At 35.7% G+C, this 18880-nt stretch overlaps 1 protein-coding gene across 1 annotated transcript in view; it reads left to right on the top strand.

Annotated features, from left to right (window-relative positions):
- Positions 1–974: 974 nt before the first annotated feature.
- LOC127873995 (choline transporter-like protein 1) overlaps positions 975–18880 on the top strand; it is a 33342-nt gene continuing 15436 nt past the window's right edge. The window contains exons 1-13 of the mRNA XM_052418096.1: positions 975–1600; positions 6853–6966; positions 7445–7593; positions 9497–9739; positions 11049–11157; positions 11962–12025; positions 12631–12739; positions 13922–14042; positions 14752–14799; positions 14981–15052; positions 17060–17126; positions 17415–17476; positions 17862–17968. Coding sequence (XP_052274056.1) covers positions 1565–1600; positions 6853–6966; positions 7445–7593; positions 9497–9739; positions 11049–11157; positions 11962–12025; positions 12631–12739; positions 13922–14042; positions 14752–14799; positions 14981–15052; positions 17060–17126; positions 17415–17476; positions 17862–17968 — 1301 coding nt within the window. The 5' untranslated portion in view covers positions 975–1564. The remainder of the gene's footprint in view (positions 1601–6852; positions 6967–7444; positions 7594–9496; positions 9740–11048; positions 11158–11961; positions 12026–12630; positions 12740–13921; positions 14043–14751; positions 14800–14980; positions 15053–17059; positions 17127–17414; positions 17477–17861; positions 17969–18880) is intronic.

Here is an 18880-nt window from a genome sequence, read left to right as displayed (position 1 = left end):
AAGATTGTCGATGTATGAAGATCGTTAACAGGTATCTCGCCGAATCAAACGGTCGCGATGTGGGCGAAGTTTCGTTCAGATTACCTTATCTAACAAATGATTCATAAGCCAGATAAAAGCAAATATCCAGCGGATCTCTTTTGCTTTGGAAAACTCCAGTTAACATATCATGAAAGCGTCGTAAATGAATTGATTTTAAATTATGAGATTCAAATTTGAGCCCAAGTTAAGAATCCGTTTAATAAATGATGAGTAACGAAAAGAAAGTAATATATGATGATTAATCAATAATCAACTTATTTGACAATGCAAATGTACACAACAGTGGGCATATTTTCGCAAATAACAGTTTTTATTTTGTGGCAAGATATTAAAAATGATGCTGATGTCTTAAGAACACAACATGTTTTTAAATTAAAAAAAAATAGTGAATGGGATCATAAATTAATCCCCTTATAAAGTTTCTGGAGTTTCACAATTCCCATGTTAATATTCGTTTAAAACATGGCAGTATATACACATATTTTAGCACACGTACATATTGAACAGCATTTATAACAGAGGATGTCAACGTATCTATTATCTTACTAATTTACTATTTAATAAAGTCCTTAATTTATGTATTTATTTGTTCATGAAATAAAAAAATGGCCGCTGATGAAGACCGTGAGGTCGAAAGCTTCGGCATAAAATAAATACAGCGTTTTTTGTTTATTGAACACAAACGGAGGAATATATATATATATATATATATATATATATATATATATATATATATATATATTCCTCCGTTTGTGTTCAATTGCACGAGGCATAGTTTCGATTATTATGTTATCGATTTGTCACACTGCAGACGATATTTATTAGAGGAATCACAGTCAGGTATCTGCCAATAACTCACGTAGGGGGTTAGTAAACGTTCTTTTGATATCAAGCATCGATCGTTGCTGGTCTCGATATGTTATCATATCCATTTTGTACAACACTAGGTAACAATGCGATTTGTCTGCTACGCTATAACGGACACGTTTCGAATATTCACTTTCAAACACGAGAGTTTTGTAGTCAACTCATGTATTTAGAAAATGGCAAAACAGACAATGGGATGTAAAAACAATCATATAGTGAATAATTATGTTTAGAAACATTCTTTTATTTTTAAAGTCGACTTTTATCACAATTATTATGTATTCACAAACGATAAACACTCAATTATTTGCATAAGGATAATTGTGGCTTTTATGACGGACGAAGACATGTGATGGAATAGCTTTAAAAAAACAACAGCACATATGTACACATTTAAGAAGAATTCGTTCATTGGGTGTAATATTTGATGAATCACGAATATTGACAAATAGCACAATAAGTTATTAAAGAATAAACTATTGCGTATATAAATATCCGGATTTTTTATTTGTTATATTTTCATGTTTCAACAACGAACCGAATTCGGTCTGTATGCCGCGACATAAGGCAACGTTGAAGTTGTAACCATTTATCAATTAAACATCGTCGAAAGATCAATGATTTAGACTGGATTATCTATGAGTGAAGATGAAACATGGCATTTGAAAACGTAGTGAAACCAGTTAAAGAGGTATTTGTATATAATGTACTATATAGTACATATTTTATTGAATTGTATACATTTTACTGTTATTTGGAGATATTCTAGAATAACATTAGATTTGTCTGTATTGTATAGTATTAACTTTATGGCATATATATTTTTTAACGTCTAATTTTGTACGGATTTTACTATATTTTAAAGCTAATGTGTATCTAACAAATTAAAATCTAAAAGAAAGATTATACTATATTGTGTGTACTTTACTGTATTGTTTATTTGTGATTTGCATATATGTAATATGTATTTTATTTAATTGAAGCACTATTTTATTACTTACGAATATAGTTGATTGTTAAAAAAGCACATTTTATATTCAATTTGTATGAATTACTATAAGCATGATTAAGGCTTTTACGACCTGGTCGCGTTTCAAAATAGGACATGAATACTAAAATTAATATTAAATAATATTGTTTGGGCGAGGGTAGCAAAAACGCACATTGATTGGCATATACTATACTTATAAACAATGAACTGTGGAAACAGAAAAAAGCGATAATAAAGAGTTAGATCGTTTCTTATAAAGTCCAGTTATAAATACACACTTGATTAGTTTATATGTTCCAATAGAGAAACATACGCGTATAATATTTTCTCTTATACACGGTCATTGAAAGAAAGAATTAATGAAGAAAAAAACTTGCATTCTGTCAGAAGTACGCAGTTTTTTTGGGGGGTTTCGACACCAACGGGAGTCCGGTAGTCCGAGACTCGTGGAAATTAGACACGGACTCCTTGTTTTTGTGTCAAGGGAGTCCGTCGGACTCCTTAAAAATTATGTGTGAATTATAAAAAAATCCCTTCGTTTATTTATTCGTTTCGCAAAATCAGAATGTCTTCACAAAGAAAATGTTACCCAGAATAATCATTGTCGATCACTGTTTATACAAACTTTCAATTTCAACTGTTTATTGCCACATTTCAATTGTAATAATTTACTAATCAACCTCTGCATACCGCAGAAGGACGTTTTTAATACCAAGTCATGACCTGACACTTCAACCACTGTTTGAGAGCTGTACGAGTTCTTCTTAAGAAGGAAGATAATAGACAGCTGATCTATTGTTACTGAGAAGTGTTCAATCAAAACTAAGTGATGTCGGAAGCATATAGAAAACAAGAACAATACCATCATTTGCACTATGCACTTGAATAATTTTTTTTCCTATGAAAACCCCTTTCTGGTCAACAAGTTTGTTGTCAGAAGATGCATTTTGTATACTTATTATTGTATTATTATGAGGAAAATACTTTGTTTATTTTAGAGTGTATGTAAGCTAAAAAAAGCAACAGAAATTCCATTTAAGAGTTTTAATCAAACGACTTGGAACGCAAATGACCCCAGTCTATTAACAGATCCTTCAATAAGAACCATGTTCACAGTGCTCTGTCATAGCTTACACATATGTACCTAGCAAGAGTTCGTATTAAATCAAATGAGAACAACTTGCTTACAGTGAGCTTTTGTGATTACATTTGCCGATTGTTAATCATCGTTCATGCATTGTCCATTGTCAAAATGTACATTGTTAACACTCTAGAGAATATATTTATTTCAAATAATCACAAAACATTGTAAGAAATCGGTCTAAATGACAATTGGGTTAATTACAAAACTGCGTTCAAAAACTAGGTTGCTTTGTCAAATTGAATAAAAAAGTTTCTGAGCTTTTTAGAAGTAACATGTTTACCCAATCCTCACGAAACTTGATCAGAACGCTTTCTCTAATGGTATATCTGCTGAGTTTGAAAACGGTTAACATCTACTGAAAAATATGAGTGCAAGTGGGCTAAGACATTTTCCTTATGTGGGTGTTATGAAATTCTAAACAATCTAGAAATCAATATGTCTTGTTCTGAGAAAACTGGGCTTAATTCATGTGCGTAAAGTGTCGTCCCAGATAAGCCTGTGCAGTCCGCACAGGCTAATCAGGGACGACACTTTCCGCTTTTATGGTATTTTTAGTTTCAAGGAAGTCCCTCCTTACCGAAAATCAAGTTTAGGCGGAAAGTGTCGTCCCTGATTAGCCTGTGCGGACTGCACAGGCTAATCTGGGACGACACTTTACGCACATGTATTATGCCCAGTTTTCTCAGAACAAGACACAAATGTTTTGCCAAATCATAATGAAACTATCACAACAATATTTCAACTGAATTGGTCATTGCTTAAGTCCCTTCCAAAAGAGGACTTAAGGTGAAAGTAGTTTAGGAAGGGATTATATAGTAGATCTTGTTGATCGTTAGGCTCGTCCGAAGTTTTACACAGTTTTTAAAAATAATCCCCTGGGTTGAAAAGTGACCCCTCCCTGAGGGTTTCTTGCTTTATATGTTTGGAGCAAACACTTTAAAAATGTCTCCTCTTAAACCGCATGGCCAAGAGGTTTGGTTTTGGCATGTATCATTTTATTCTGGTCCTCTACAAAGTTTTTTTTAATACCGTCTCTTGGGTTTAAACTGGCCACGCCTATTGATGAAGAAATGTATGAAGACTTACATATTTTAAAAAAGTTTTCTCTCAAAACGTTAGGGCATGGAATTAGTTTTTGTTTAACATCGTACTCTGGTCCTGTAACAAGTATGTTAAAATAATCCCTCTTGGGTTATAATTGACCCCGCCCTATGCGTTACTTGTTTAGTTACATATAATTAGTGAAAACTTTGAAAGTCTTCTTCTCAGAAACAGCAGTGCCAAGAGGCTTGTTATTTCGCATGTTTAGTTTTATAGTAGTACTCTGTTACAGTTGTTCAAATCATGCCCCTTAGGTAAAAACTTGCCGCAGCCCGAGACTGGAATTTTTGACGAAGGCTTGTGTAGTTAATATCGATAACTTCAAAACTCTTCTTCTTTGAAACCGCAAAGATCAGGATTTTTATATTAGGTGTGTAACTTTAAATAGTCTTCCTCTTTTCTTCTAATAATGTGTCTGGGGTCTAAACTAACAACACGGAAGTCTGTTGGACGATTTGAATTATAAGAAAATCACGATTCGCGAGATCAGAATGTCTACACTTTTGAACATCCGAAAAATATGTCACTCATCATTCTGCTTTAACATTTTACAAAATTTATTTTTTAATTTGGTTTCTTGTCGCAGTGCTTGCGCGTAGTGATAGTGGAAACTCTCGAACTCAGATTTGGACAAGATAACACGACTATTTGAAATAATAAGACTATGTTTTGACAAGTCAACACCACATTTGGACAAGATAACTCGACGGTTTGACATAACAGGACTGTATTTTGACAAGTCAGCATCAAATTTAGACAGGATAATATGACGGTTTGACATAATAGGACTGCTTGACATAATAAGACTGTATTTTGACAAGTCAATACCACATATTCACAAAACATCACGCCGGTTTGACATATTAAGAAACATTCTAAAGAAGACAGAAAGAAATGTAACAACGTAAAACAGCTATGACGTTCCATATTTTACGGTCCAAATGCACTGAAGATGGGAACGACTGTGAATCAGTTGTGAGTAAATAACCCCATGCCAATTGCAATCGATAATGTCAGGGGCTTTGTTGCATTTTGTTAGCTTTGTTTTTGTAATGTTAAAAAGTAGGGGGGGGGGGGATGTATAAAGCAATTGACTGTAACGACCAATCCCGAAGATGAACAAGCAAGCATATATATAAATGCATTATACAAAATATTTTTTTTAACTTACAATAATTAACTTAAATATTAATGGCATTTGTTACATAATTTTGCAATCTAAAATAACAATTGACAACAAATATTGAATAGAAGTCACTTAGAACATAGATCTGAAACCAAACATGAAAGACGATTTATCAATTTATGGTTAATATGTGTTATTACCCCCCCCCCCCCAAAAAAAAAATACGTTATATAAAAAGTGTCATAATTTTTGGACTACATGAAAATGATCGGACTCCTTAATTTCAGAAGAAGGGAGTCCAAAGAACTCCTTACTCAGAATAGTTAGTGTTGAACACTGCTTGTTTGTTGTTGTTTTTTAAAAAAGAGAAAAAATATCTCATCGAGTCCCTGTAAGAACTTAATTGACGTTGGATCGTAAATGAACACTATTTTAACATATTAAAGACCTGCAACATTCAATACCTTAAAATATGGTATGTCTTTCGAAAAAAGAAAACTTTTGCGCGTTGTGGATATAATTATCTAACACTATCTGATTTCCAGATTTCCGCCTCGTTATTTTCTTCTCTTTTTTAAAATTGTTTTTCCTATTAATTGTTATTGATTTCAATATCCCTTTAAATTATGTTTAACTAGAAATGACGCGGCAGAGGCCGACGCGTATCCCCACGCCGCATGTTTGACCCAGGGGGCGCCCCAGGGTTGATAATGGGGCCATGCATAGTTGAGATTGACCGTATTTGTCATAAGATATGTTCAGTATCAATTTGAAGTAAATCGGCGTAGAAATGAAGAATTTATAGTAAAAGGCAATTTTGGGTAGGCGTGGTCTATGTGGGCGAGGGCGCCCCAGGGTTGGTAATGGCGCCATGCATAGCTGAGATTGACCGTATTGTCATAAGAGATGTTCTGTATCAATTTGAAGTAAATCGATGTAGAAATGAAGAAGTTATAGAAATGGCAATTTTTGGTGTGCTAGGTCTATGTGGGCGGGGGCGCCCCAGGGTTGGTAATGGGGCCATACATAGTTGAGATTGACCGTATTGTCATAAGAGATGTTCAGTATCAATTTGAAGTAAATCGGTGTATAAATGAAGAAGTTATAGTAAAAGGCAATTTTAGATGGGCGTGGTCTATGTGTGCGGGGCGCCCCAGGGTTGGAAATGGGGCCATGCATAGTTGAGATTGACCGTATTGTAATAAGAGGTGTTCAATATCAATTTGAAGTAAAATAACATAAAAAATGAGTGAAAATCTCTGACCTGGCCCCACCCCAGCCCCCATAACTTTTGAACCAGGGGTCAGATCAAAATTCCAAATAGTGCAGGGTCGCACATATGCTCATAGCTACCATGTGTGTAAGTTTCAAGGTTTTAGTGCTTATAGTGTAGGAGGAGAGAGTGGCCAGGACGGACCAACGGATGGACAGACGGACGGCGGAGATAATCACAAAATCCCCACGCTTTTTCAAAAGCGTTGGGATAATTATCAGTTTTACAATTGCATTCAGTACACTATATCTTTGTAACCTTGAAAATGATGCATTTTAGTCAACACAGCCATATTTTCTGTCTTACAGAATGGTGAGTGCTCTACTTCCGCCGGGCATGACGTATCGCTGGCGCCAAAAAGGGACAGAGAATGTCGGGATATTCTGTTTCTGATACTATTTGCAGCATTTATGGGAGGCATGGTAATGCAATTGACCAAATCACTAAACATAGTAGTTAAATCTTTATTAAATAGAAAGAAGCACAATCATGATCATGGTAATTATGTTGTAACTGATGGTTGTGATGGTGATGATGACGATGATAAGATAATATCCGGATGATAATGGTGATGATGATAATGATCATGAGATGCTGTTACTGCTGCTGCTTCTGCTGCTGCTGATGACGATGGCGATGACGACGATGATGATGATGATGATGATGATGATGATGATGATGATGATGATGTTGATGATGATGATGATGATGATGATGATGATGATGATGATGATGATGATGAGATGATGATGATGATGATGATGATGATGATGATGATGATGATGATGATGATGATGATGATGATGATGATGATGAAATCATTATCATCAAAATCATCAGCAGCATCATCATCAACAACAATAACAACAACATGATAACCACATTATATTAACTATAAAGGGCTATGTGACCCATCGCGCCGTTACCATGGGAAACCCACGTCGCCTAATTTACGGCATGGACAGTTGGGGTAACATATGTAACCAGGACAACAGGGTCATCAAGGACGTAAACCTATCAAGAACCGGCCTTGACCTCACAGGAAAACAGTCAGTATAGATTTTAATTTATGCGACTTGCTCAGAGAAAACGGGGCTTGATGTATGTGCGTTTACAAAGTTTCGTCCCAGATCAGCCTGTACAGTCCGCATAGGCTTATCAGGGACGACACTTTCCGCATAAACTGATATTTTTGTTCGAAAAGACTTCATGTGAACAAAAAATACATTTATTGCGGACAGTGGCGTCCCTTAACGGTCTGTTGGAACTGCACACGCTAGTCTTGGAAGAAACTTTACGTACATGCATAAAGGTCAGTAATCTCATTAATTTGAATGTAAGTCCCACACAAGACCGCTTTTTCCACAGCGTGGCTCAAATATATTATATGTTTGCATGAACAACCGAATGTTTATTGGTAGATTTTAAAATATGCCCAACGGACAAAGACAACAATCAGAATATGCTGTATTTGCAGATGAGTTTGCCTTTTCCAACCGTTAGATTTCTCACAGCAGTACTGAGTAGTCTCCCTTACGTTAAAGCAACCCATCGTAACTTACCTCATAGTTTAAACTTTTAAAGGGGCTTGTTCGCAATTCAGTAAAATGACGATTTCAAAAATAATTGTCAAAGATTCAAAGAATAAGTTATGAGTCATCTTTAAACAAGCGAAATAAAAATCCTGACTAAAAAGGCTTTACATACTGGTTTATAAACAAATGAACATCATTCGAAATCTGTAAAATAGAAAAGCGTTGGTAAACGCTTTTCCTCAATATTTTAGAAAATAGGTCGTGTAAATATACCGGTTATGTTCCTCTGTTGCACACGCAAGACCGCGGGGCGCAGTGGTAGCGCACTTGCCTTTTGCCTCCAGATGTCTCGGGTTAGAATCCCGGATAAGGCGATATTTGCCTCATTCAACTTTTTAATGCAATTATAGTAAGTTAAAACTATTCAAAACAATACATATTTGAAGGTAAAGAATTGTAATTATTTTCTTGTAAAAAAATGAGCAAAAGAAAATAAATTTGCCGGACCCGTTTTTTTACTTTACGGTTTATATTGTTGTTGTTTTTTGCTGAGGTTAATTTGGATGGTAGCAGACGTTTAAACTCTGTGTATGTATTATATAAAAAAAAATATATATATATACAGAATCGATTTATTTTCCGGACGCACGTTCATTAATTTTGATTTAAAAAATATAATATCATAGATAGTATGACTAGTTTACGTCCTTTTGCGTCTTTCCGACTAAAGTTTTCTGCATGGCGGGATGAAGATATTTGTTTTAGGTTCTAAAATCGTTCAAGTAGCACCATTACCTTCCTTAAGAATGGTTTTAATGAAGTTGTTTCCAGGTTAAGAAACCGTTTTCTCTTGTTAAAGTTAATTTATGTGCGCATCGTTTATAAGGATTTTTATTTTGATGTTTATTTCTTTTTAGCAACATTGAAATTAACATTTGTGTATTGCTTATTTGAAAAGGTTATTGATGAAAGCAATATGTGTGATCATAATATGACAAAAATGACATTCAAGTGGGCCGTGCTCTGTAAAAAGGGGGTTAAATGCATGTGCGTAAAGTGCCGTCCCAGATTAGCCTGTACAGTTCGCACAGCCTGATCAGGGACGACACTTTCCGCCTAAACTTAATATTTGCTAAGAAGAGACTTTCTTTAAACGAAATATATCATAAATGCGGAAAGTGTCGTCCCTGATTTGCCTGTGTGGACTGCACAGGCTAATCTGGGACGACACTTTACCAACATGCATTAAAGATCCTTTTCACAAAGCACGTCCCAAATGAAGTTCTTGCATTTTTAACTGTTATCATAAGAAACACTTATATGATGTTTGGCACAGACGATGGAAATATTATTCAATGCATGTCCAAGTAACATATTTTTAATGACCAAATATCTGCATGTTATATTATAATTTCAGGTACTTATACTACTTCAATGACAACGTTTTTACGTCGGTGATTGACACCGCAAGAGGTGCCATTGGTTCCATCAAAATCTGCGTCTCCAAATGTCCCAATGAGATAACGTCAGTGACGTCACTGAAGGCGTTTTCTGCGACGTCGAAGTCACAACTATGCGTCTATGGCGTCAATACTTCAGATTATTTTGACGGCAAAGTTGACGGTTTGTCCGACTGTCCACACTTACCGATTCAAGATCAGTAAGAAAGCGCGTTCTTATTTCATAATTTCATAACCTATGGAAAGTTTATCCGACTGGCTCGAAAAAGAAAATATAGGGTTCGCATCATCTTATTTTCATTGTTTAAGCTTTGCTTGATACACGCTCGACAGTGCTTTGCTTGATACACGCCTGACAGTGCTTTGCTTGATACACGCTCGACAGTGCTTTGCTTGATACACGCTCGACAGTGCTTTGCTTGATACACGCTCGAAAGTGCTTTGCTTGATACATGCTCGACAGTGCTTGGCTTGATACACGCTCGACAGTGCTTTGCTTTTGATACACGCTCGACAGTGCTTTGCTTGATACACGCTCGACAGTGCCTTACTTGATACACGCTCGACAGTGCTTTGCTTGATACACGCTCGACAGTGCTTTGCTTGATACACGCTAGACAGTGCTTTGCTTGATACACGCTCGACAGTGCTTTGCTTGATACACGCTCGACAGTGCTTTGCTTGATACACGCTCGACCGTGCTTTGCTTGATACACGCTCGACAGTGCTTGATACACGCTCGACAGTGCTTTGCTTGATACACGCTTGACAGTGCTTTGCTTGATACACGCTCGACAGTGCTTTGCTTGATACACGCTCGACAGTCTATTAGTCTTGTTTAAGCTTTGCTTGATACACGCTAGACAGTCTATTAGTCTAAGCTTTGCTTGATACACGCTCGACAGTCTATTAGTCTAAGCTTTGCTTGATACACGCTCGACAGTCTATAAGTCTTTGCTTGATACACGCTCGACAGTCTATTAGTCTAAGCTTTGCTTGATACACACTCGACAGTCTATTAGTCTTGTTTAAGCTTTGCTTGATACATGCTCGACAGTCTATTAGTCTTTACCTTCTTCTTTCAGAGTACTAGTTGCTTATCAAAATCACTAGCTCGAAGATCTTTACCTAGCCCGATGTTTATAGTTTCATTTTAATCGGTATCCTGTATTGTGTTGGTATGTAAATGTAATATATCTATATTGGTTATTTGCTGCGACAAATAATACTAGGTAGACTTGGATGTTATTTATCAAATGTTTATACATGGCTTACAAATTATAAATCCGATTACTTCATGATAATTTGCTGAAAAAAAAAATCCCACAACAACAATAGCTCTATCGGGATGGTGTCTCACAATTTGCCTCATTAAAAGCACTAGTCCCGGTCTTCAAGCTGGTGAGTTAGCGCGAACACTGTTATGTTTAAAAAATAAAAACATACGTACATGTTTAAACGTAGCTATAATTGTTTTTAAATTATGTTGTTGTTGTTGTTGTATTATAGTGAGCCTTTTCTGTTCCGCTGCGTCCCGAAAGTGATAGCTAAGAAGATCGACCACGTGTTCGACGCCGTGAAGAGTCTCCTAGATGTCATAGAAGACGGCATGATAGAGGTGCGTGCTGCCCACATTGCCAGTGTCTTATTAAATATCGTACGAAAAATTTAAGTTACGATAAGAATTTTGAAAAATCATAATCACTCAGCGCCAGCCTAAATTATGCGTTAATTTCGATAAATCTATAAATTTTCTTTCACGTTGTCTGTTACCCTTTTGTCAGGAAAAAATATATTTGTTTTTAGCTACAATATCGGTTTTTATATATATTTGTCGTCAGATCTTTGAGTACAGTGACGAATAGAGCTTTGTCCTAAGAAAACAGGGTTTGTTGCATGTGTTTTAATTGTCCTCCCAGATTAGCCTGTGCATTCCGCACATGCTTATCAGGGACGGTATTTTCCTCCTTAACTAGACTTTCGTTAAGCAGAGACATCCTAAAATCTAAAACTTTTATAAAAGCGGAAAGTGTCGTCCCTGATTAGCCTGTGCGGACTGCATATGCTTATCTAGAATGAGACATTACGCAGATGTATTCAGCCCTGTTTTTTTCTGAGCGATTCTAGATATATACAAAATGTATTCATTTTCCAATGCGCTTGTTTTGGTAATTGCCTCCGTAGCGAAAAGGGTTTTTGGCACAAGGGTGCATTGTTCATTTTGACTATGAATAAGACGTCGTTCTTGGACCAAAATTACATTCTTCTGTGCACATTAGAAAAAGAAAACAATCATAAGATAATTTTCCATTTTCACGTGTAAAATGTGAGCTATTGTGTTAGCGTACTAAATTAATTAAAAATAAACTGATCGTAAATTGGTCTGTGCCATCATTCACAAGTCAGCTTTGCTGTGTTACAGAAAGGGACCAACGACATCCAGAATTCTTGGTTTGAAATGTCGCTGCTCTGCGGACTAGCAGTTGGTATGCATTGGTGCCTCGCTCTGTGAAAACAGGGTTTGTTGCATTTGCGTAAACTGTCGTCAATTTTGCCTGGGCGGTCCGCGCAGGCTAATCATGGACGACACTTTCCGCTTTAAAGTTGTTTTTTTTTCATCACTTTTGACGCGAATTTCACAAACATGTGACGAATATTTTCTTTATTTATTCAATAGACACAGGGACAGTTCGCATAAATTATATAATCGAATATATGCATGAAAAACTAGCGAGATGTACGATACTAAATCTTGTATACTTTATAAACAGTGTATGCAATAAACTTGAAAAGGTATTTAAATAATTGATTGACGACAGATTAAAGATACAATCATGATGCACGTTAAGAGTGTTTTAGCTTTTCATAAAAGGCAATTAAAATGGGTTGTTTTTAAGCCTCTTGTAAGCAATTTACGCCTAACATCTTGCTAATAACACTTATTATTCTTTTAAAATAGTTTTGACCACAGATATACACAGCGACTTTCAATTTGATGCACTTTATGCTATGTGACTTCCGTATTTTATTTTTAATTTATTTTGCTCGTTAAAAGTGATTAAAAATGTCTTTGATCGGGTTTGTTTTGTAGCCGTTGCGTTGGTGTTGACGCTGCTCCTGCAGTTTATGGCGTCTATTATCATCTGGCTGATGGTTGTCGTCATGGTGATGGGCGGACTGGCGGCCACGGCCATGTGCTGGTAAGATAGGGACTTAACCCTTCCTCGGACAGATGCAACGTAAAACTGGCCATATGCAACCGGCATTAAACCAGAACAGCATGCGAAATACTCGCAGTCTGTCCAGGATTTATGCTGTTAGCTGCTCATCAGAATAGTATGGTTTGAAATGAAGGCTTTACAACTTACATCTTTTCAGAAAATCTATATTTTAATTTTGATTTTAGGGACAATAAAAGGGCCTGAAAGCGTATCTGAGTGGTAAAGGAATAGAGGCATAGTTTCAGGAAAATCTTATCACACCAGATCGTCTGCCACTCAGTGTTTTGGTTCAACACAAAATGTCTAATCACTTTATTACTATCTGCTGCCTTTTGCCTCAGCTGACTCGTGCCAACTTTGGTCTGCTGCAGTTTATTGTTTATCATCTACTAAGGATGGGGGTTCAAGTAACGAAGGATTTAGTTAGGACTTGACATTTGACCACTAGATTCTTGCTAACCAAGCGTTGGGCTGCTTTATAATGGGTTTACATTTCAGTGCCAAAAACGCATCCAACTCATATTATTGTTTTGCCGTTCTTTGCTTTTTATTGTCCTCTTCGTCATCATCGGAAGAATTCTCTTCGTTTACGTATATCAAAATCTATCGAGGGACAACTAAATCGATCTATAAAGATATTACTATTAAGCAAATAATTGTCTATAATTAACAAATGTTTTTTTCTAATTGAGATTAATGAAAATTATTGCGGTACAAACTGTTTCTAACCTAAATACATATCACCACTGAGGTAAACACGAAACGCAATAAGCATGTTATTAAATAGCACCATAAATGTCTATTCGAATCGTCTTTGACTATTTTATTAAGATTTAGTTTTAAAAGCACCTTTTCTCGTTTTGGTTAATTGACAAAATAAAAACAACAACATTGTTTTAGATTCGCAAAGTTTGCTGATATAAAGTATAAAATACATCATTCATTGTATGAGCACGGATGGCCGAATGGTCTAAGCGTTAGACATTTACTACATGGGTCAGTTGTTCGAGCCAAGTTGAGGGTTGCCTTTTTTTCTTTCTCTTTTTTTAATGGAGCCTTTTAGATCCAATGTGTACATTTATCAATATAAAGCATTTAATGACAAACTTTAATACATGCGCAAATCTGTGAAAAAGTCCCTTTAAGTATGCGCGTTTTCAGGTACCACTACCACAGCGCCAAAGTAGCACGGCATTTAACGGATCCCGTGGATCGAACCCCGGAGATCGATCGACGTGAGAGAGACTGGTTGATAGCTTCATGTGCAGTAACAGGAATAACGGTTAGTACTATGCCTGCTGTTTCATAATATATCACTTCAATATTGCAAAGATTGGAAGACGCGGGGGTTAATCAGCCCACGACCTTAACACTTAAGTACCCACCAGTATGTCCTATATAGATTAATGGAATGGCAAGGGTCTGTAGTTGTCGTCAAAAGTTTAGTTTTTCACCTTGATTGTTTATAACTTGTGTCAGTCAACCCTCAACGGTCATTTGAACTTCAACTTGATTGATTTAACCCATTTATGCCCAGTGGACTCTCCCATCCTTCTAAGTTGGATCAATTTATTTCCAAAATTAGGGATGTCTAGTATATTTATTTCTATATTTAGAATATTTCTAACAGAAATTTTTTTAAGCAAACAGCGCAGACCCAGATGAGACGCCGCATTATGCGGCGTCTCATCTGGGTCTACGCTGTTTGCAATGTCCTTTTTTCAGGACGCTAGGCATTAATGGGTTAAGAAGAACATTGATCAATGTATCAATACAGCAATTGTATATAAAACATCAATGTTTTTTGGAGTTCGACACACTGGGAAAAAATGCGACGCTTCTGCGTTTAGTTTTCAATAATTGACTTATGGCATGTAAGCGATCAGTTTTTTTGGTAAAACCAAAATGCATAGGCAGTGCTTTTTTTCATATGCGAAGCATCTGGAACGTCAATATTTAACTGTCATTAAATGTATAATGCTTGTTTTCAGGTTTTAGTTATACTCGTCCTGTTGGCCGTTCGTAAACATATTAAGCTCGTAAGTATTACAGCTGCACACTTTTCTTTGTCCTTTGGCTTCCGTACTTCGATATTTGTATTTCGAGCACATACATCGCTTCATATATGATCCACATTACGGTATGATACTTTTAAACTGTCATATGTCAATAGGAGATTAATAACACTTGTCATTTGTCTTGACTGGTTTACGTTGTCAGGTGGTGGAGCTCTTCCGACAGGCTGGTAAAGCCACACGATGTATGCCCAGTCTGCTGGTATTCCCATTCATCGTGAGTATCATTGCCTTCAGACAACACATGAGTCGTGCTCTGGGAAACTGGGCTTAAAGGGACCGTCAACCTCGAATGACGAGATTTTTTTCTTCTAAAATAGCTTTTTTTACAATTATTATTTTATATTGATTAAACTATCACGACTGGTATATTACATTACTTGAAAAATGTTTATATTTTCAGTATATTTTGTAATAAAATTTCGCGATGTGAAATCGAAAGTAGATTGATCACTTTAGATATAAAAATATACAATTCACTAGTATCACTACGCATGCACAATTTGCATTTCTGGGTTTACCACGTGACGATGAAGATCAATCTACTTGCGTTATTTATACTTAACTGGTAGTTACTTGGTACACATACCCAGTACAATTTAATTACCGAAAATATAAAATTTTATGAAAACGTATCTTTTTTTAAGTAATATATTTAACAAAAAATATTTTTTCGTCATTTTCGGTTGACGGTCCCTTTAATGCATATGCGGAAAGTATCGTCCCAGTAAGAGGCTAATCAGGGACGACGACACTTTCCGCATAAGCTGAATTTTTGCCAAGAAAATACTTTCTCTAAAAGAAAAATAGCATATTAGCGGAAGTGTTGTTCGTTATAAACCTGTGCGGACTGTACATGCTAATATAAGGCGACACTTTACGCAAAAGAATGAAGCCCCATTTTCCTACAGCAAGGCTCATTGATTTACATGTCACTTCAATCGATCGTGCTTATCTTTGGCGTCGGACATTTCAAACGATCGTGAGTACCTTTGGCTTCAGACGACCATTGGGCTTAACATGTCATTTCAATTAATATTTGCTATCCATGCCAGTTCAATCGATCGTGAGTATGATTGGCTTCAGAAAAACATTTTGCTTTGTTATTTTAATTGATTGTGTTATAGGCTTCAGCCATACACTGACTTTGCATTTCAATTCAATCCACAGTTAGTACAATTGGCTTCTGATAAACATTCTTTTTGACTAGTCATTTCAATCGATCGTGAATATCTTTTGCCTCAAACTAAAAGTTTGCTTTACATCGTGAATATCTTTGGCGTAATAAAAATATTTTGCTATCCATGCCAGTTCAATCGATCGATAGTATCATGTGCTTCAGAAAAAAAGCTTTACCAGTCATTTCATTTGAGCGTGATTATAATTATATTTAGACTAACATTTTGCCGTACATGTCATTTCAAACGTTCGTCAGAATCATGGGCTTCAGAAATGCATTTTGCTTGACACGTCATTTCAAACGTTTGTCAGTACCATAAGCTACACAAAAACTTTTTGCTTTACAAGTCATTTCAAACGTTTGTCAGTATCATAAACTTCAGACGAACATTTTGCTTTACACGTCAATTCAAACGTTTGTCAGTATCATAAACTTCAGACAAACATTTTGCTTTACACGTCAATTCAAACGTTTGTCAGTATCATAAACTTCAGACAAACATTTTGCTTTACACGTCAATTCAAACGTTTGTCAGTATCATAAACTTCAGACAATCATTTTGCTTAGGGGTCCCGCGACTTTTAAGGGACCAAAACGTTTTTTCCCCATATAAATGTGTTTTTCTAATGTAGTGTAATAAATAAAATGTCGCATTGACAATGCGGTTTTATGATGAAATTTTATATTTATAACAATTGTCACATATAATGTCTCGCCAGCCTTGGCACTAGTACGCTAATTTAAACGAGTGACATCGTCTGGACACTGGCGTTCTTGTAGACTGTGTGCCTCACGGTGCTTCTCCGGCACTGAACATGCTGCCTGTGCACAAAATGAATCAATCATGCGTACCATTTGTGTTCTGTCATTCAGAATTGTTAAGTACAGATCTCTGGTTCACAATTCTTTATCGAAGACATGTTGTTTTAAGAGTTACAAATCTTATAGAGATTTGCTTAACCAGAAAGTCGAAGCTGCTGTTTAATCGACATTTTACGTATGCATTTTGGGGTTTCATGTTAATTCTGGTGTATTATTTTTCAGACTTTGATATTCCTTGGAATCTTTTTTGGAGGATTGGTTTACATTTTTCTATGTATTGAAACATCCGGTGAGTTATCAATGATTATTCTGTTCTTACACCCATGCCGATTTCAATAATTTTCTACCGTCAATAATAAGTTGGGAATCAATTAATTATATGCAATTATTGACATTATTATAATGCGTTCTGACATGCATGGCGCTAATGAGTTAACAGTAAGGAATATTACCGCGCATGAATTAATGTTTGTCTTGCGTATGCATACTTCCCGCTCTAATATAGATTACCATTTTTACATGAAATATTATAAAAATATAGAAAAAAGCATGAGATGTTATATTTACCCGATGTTAGGTACACCAACCGTTGAGAACACTACCGGATTTGTTGACATGAAAGCAGACGAAATTCTTAAGGTGATTACATGGTATTCAAACTTAAAAAATTGTCAAGTTATTTATATTTGTTAAAAATTGACATATGATTTCACATTGAATATTTTTTAGTTTTTTTTTCTCAAGTTTGTGAAGTTTTTTTATTTGCTATTGCAAAAGTCACCGTGTTTACAGTATTTCTTGTATTTAATAACCCCACAACGGTTAATAAGTGGTTCTATGGTGTAAATGTCACCTGCGTTTCAAATTATTGATAATTATTCCTGAAAAAAAACGTGAAATAAACAGTATTACTTTGTGTAAATTTTCTCTTTGATCGATTTTCGCGTAACTCAAAATGCATGTTTTACAACACATGTACATATTCATCTTACAACACATGTACATATTCATCGTAATGTTTTAGGTTTTAAAGTGGTACCACATCTTCGGAATCGTCTGGGTGACTCAGTTCATAATTGCTTGTCATAATTTAACCATAGCCGGAGCTGTTTCAATCTGGTATTTTACGAGGTAAGACACGACAAACAGACAGACATATATTATTCAGACGTATACTCGAGGGCATTGCTCTGTGATAAAGGGGTTAAATTGGATGTGGTGAAAGTGTCGTCCCAGATAGGCTAATTAAGGACGACACATTCCGCTTTTATGACATTTTCTTTGTTTAACGAAAGTCTCTTCTTAGCAAAAATCCAGTTTAGGCGGAAAGTCTCTTCCCTGATGAGCCTGTGCGGACTGAACAAGCTAATCTGGAACGACACTTTACGCACATGCATTAACACCCCTTTTCACATAGCACGGCCCAAATGTACATCTTCAAAATGCTTAAATACACGAATTATTCTCTGTTACGTAACTAGGCATAACAAGATTAAATTATATAATATATAATAGCCATTACAGATCACAAATACAAATAAATAAAATCGATGGTAAACACACGTAGGTTCTATCAAGGCGGTACTGACGTTTATTGAACATACTATTAAGAATTGTTTTTCTGTTAACAAAAGCTTCTTTGATAAGTGTACACACATTATAAATTATTTTTTGTCACACGAAACTAGAAACTTAATGCATTTATATACAGATGGTCAGGACATGTATGATTGATTTACAACACTAATTTGACGTCTAAGAATACTGTATTTATTAATTCCTGAAATCTAACATATGATTGCATTTCTTAGGCATGGCTTCTTTTTATGGTATAATGATTGCAAATACATGTTTTAAAAAATCTGGAGGGGATGTAACCCTCCGGGATGCTTGACGACCCTGTAATTAGGTCGAAAGGTCAATGAGTGCATTTAGCTTTGAAAATTGAGGTAACTTTGCCAAAATGTGAAATATCAGATACTTTGACTGATTTTACTCCTGAACTGACTTATATTTGATACTTGAAGGGTTATCTCATTTTTT

Source organism: Dreissena polymorpha, chromosome 3, assembly GCF_020536995.1.
Source record: "Dreissena polymorpha isolate Duluth1 chromosome 3, UMN_Dpol_1.0, whole genome shotgun sequence".
In the NCBI taxonomy this organism is placed as follows: Eukaryota; Metazoa; Mollusca; class Bivalvia; order Myida; family Dreissenidae; genus Dreissena; species Dreissena polymorpha.
The sequence above is the reverse complement of the archived record's forward strand: the minus strand, read 5'-3'. Positions and strand labels throughout refer to the sequence as shown.